Here is a 2,130-nt window from a genome sequence, read left to right as displayed (position 1 = left end):
CAACGTTTTCGCCACCACTTTTTAACAACAAATTAAACACTTGATCGTCTCACACGGGAATAATTCCATCGGCTTCCACATTTTCATCATATTGTCACTCCAAGATTTTTTTCATTTTTTCAGCACATCGACAAAAGCACGCACGCACACCAACACATTAATATTCGCGATTCGAATTTGTTTTGTTTTATTATCTTGTATTAGTTTTTTCTTTAATATTTTTTGTATTTGAGGGGATCTCGTTATATTATAACTCTACTATCACATATAAATGCAGACGGGGCGGGATCAATACAACCCCGTCGCGCTTCCTGTAGTAAGACACGTTCGTTCATCACACGTTGTAACATGAGACCTGCTGCAGTGCAGGCGGTGGTTGAAATGCGGCCGCGCGCTCCATGTACGGATGTAGGCGATGCGCTCGCAAATACTGCCGATATTTGCCCGACAGTATTGTATTCTGGTGTTGCTGTTGTTGCTGCTGCTGCTGCTGCAGCTGTTGTTGTTGCTGCTGCTGATGCTGTTGCTGCTGTTGCTGTTGTTGATGTTTTTCGGGATGATGCTGCGGGTGATGATGATGATGATGATGGTGCTGATGCTGATGATGAACCGTGGCCGCGTGCTCGGGACCGGACTGCTGATAGTCCCGCGGTATCGCAGCCAAAGGACTCCTCTCCGCATCCCAATGCACTCCGGGTATACTAGACGCCGTCGCAACAGCCGATGTATCCGTCGTATAACTCAAGCCGCCGGACAGCATAAGATCACGTTTTCCTACGGGTTTGCTGTACATCGACATGGCTTGTGCGCCCGCCGCGATCGGCACGAGCGCGGGCATAGCGGGAACCACGTGTTGCTGTTGTTCCCAAGATGCTTGGTGTTGCTGCTGTTGCTGTTGCGTGTACATATGGTGCTGCTGCTGCTGAGCGAGCTGTTGTTGTTGCTGCGACAGCTGTTGTGACAATTGTTGTTGGTGCGACAATTGCTGTTGTTGCTGCTGCTGTTGTTGCGCAACCAATTGCTGTTGCTGAACTGCCGCAGCTCGTCTCCTGCTCGAAGCCGCGGCCGCAGCGGCGTTTGAACTACTCGACGAACGACTACTATTCGTAACCGGCGGCATATTATTGATGAAAGGACTACGCCTTTGACTTTCCATTTTGCGGAAGTAGCATGGATGTATCATGAGCAGCGGCTCGACACGCGAACCGGCCGGCGGTTTGGCCTGATTCGGAAGTTCATATTCTACACTACAATCGACGTGCAACGGTATACTGTAATCCTTTTGTTGCACGGGTTGTATCCTAGTTTGTTGTTGGGGATGCTGTTGCATCTGTTGTTGCTGCTGCTGCAAAACCGTCGTGGCAGCATTGGTAGCAAAGCATTGTTGCTGCTGTTGCGGATGCTGCTGTTGAACATGCGTCGGTGCCAAATCGGCGTAATTGGAATAACAAGCCGTCATCGCCATCTCGTAGAACACTTTGAAAAAATAATCCTTGGTTAACACTGATAAAATCCAATATCCATCCAAAATCCGATACACTTCAATGCACAATAAACACTTAAAATATATGCCTAGTACAAAAATAACACGAGCGATAGAAGCACTCTTGATATGAAAGTATACATATACAAATGTTTTAAATTTTAATCATAAACCACTATAATCACCAGTCTCAACGATTCAGTACGTTTACTAAACTATTATACACTAAACTACTTCGAGTCATTTGTGTCTCTATCTCAAAATTTGTGAACACTGTTTGGCTGTGTGTATATATATAACTATGTATATATATGTATCTTATTGAAAATTGAATATTACCGCTCTGGTCGGCGACTTCGCCTCGACTGACTCTCGATGGCGTTCCACTGCTCAGACGCGCCAGACGGTTTCCCATCTCCCCTCTAGCGAGCGAACGATCGGCTTTCGGCAGTGTCGGCCGAACGCACGAAGCCGTCGGCTTCCATCCCCACCGCCCGGGGACGCCCCTGCCCGGAAATCGATTGAGAGAGCCGTTCGGAAGGCGAGTTGACATTTTAAAAGACTTTGCGTCTGGTATCGTCCGCGTCATCCGTCCTCATCCGTCGCCGCCTCTGTCCCTTACCTCGCCATGGACATAATACCCGATG

General features: G+C 47.9%; 1 protein-coding gene across 1 annotated transcript; it reads right to left on the bottom strand.

Moving 5' to 3' along the window:
• Window positions 1-334: 334 nt before the first annotated feature.
• On the bottom strand, window positions 335-1,923 carry LOC113373387 (centrosomal and chromosomal factor-like). Its single transcript, XM_026613689.1, has one exon. The coding sequence runs from the start codon at window positions 1,463-1,465 to the stop codon at window positions 335-337; it is 1,131 nt and encodes a 376-aa protein (XP_026469474.1). The 5' UTR covers window positions 1,466-1,923.
• Window positions 1,924-2,130: the final 207 nt, after the last annotated feature.

This window comes from Ctenocephalides felis, unplaced genomic scaffold (assembly GCF_003426905.1).
Source record: "Ctenocephalides felis isolate EL2017-DRISC unplaced genomic scaffold, ASM342690v1 CF-g0.4_SCAFFOLD_01604, whole genome shotgun sequence".
Lineage (NCBI taxonomy): Eukaryota > Metazoa > Arthropoda > Insecta > Siphonaptera > Pulicidae > Ctenocephalides > Ctenocephalides felis.
This window is presented reverse-complemented; position numbering and strand designations above follow the sequence as displayed.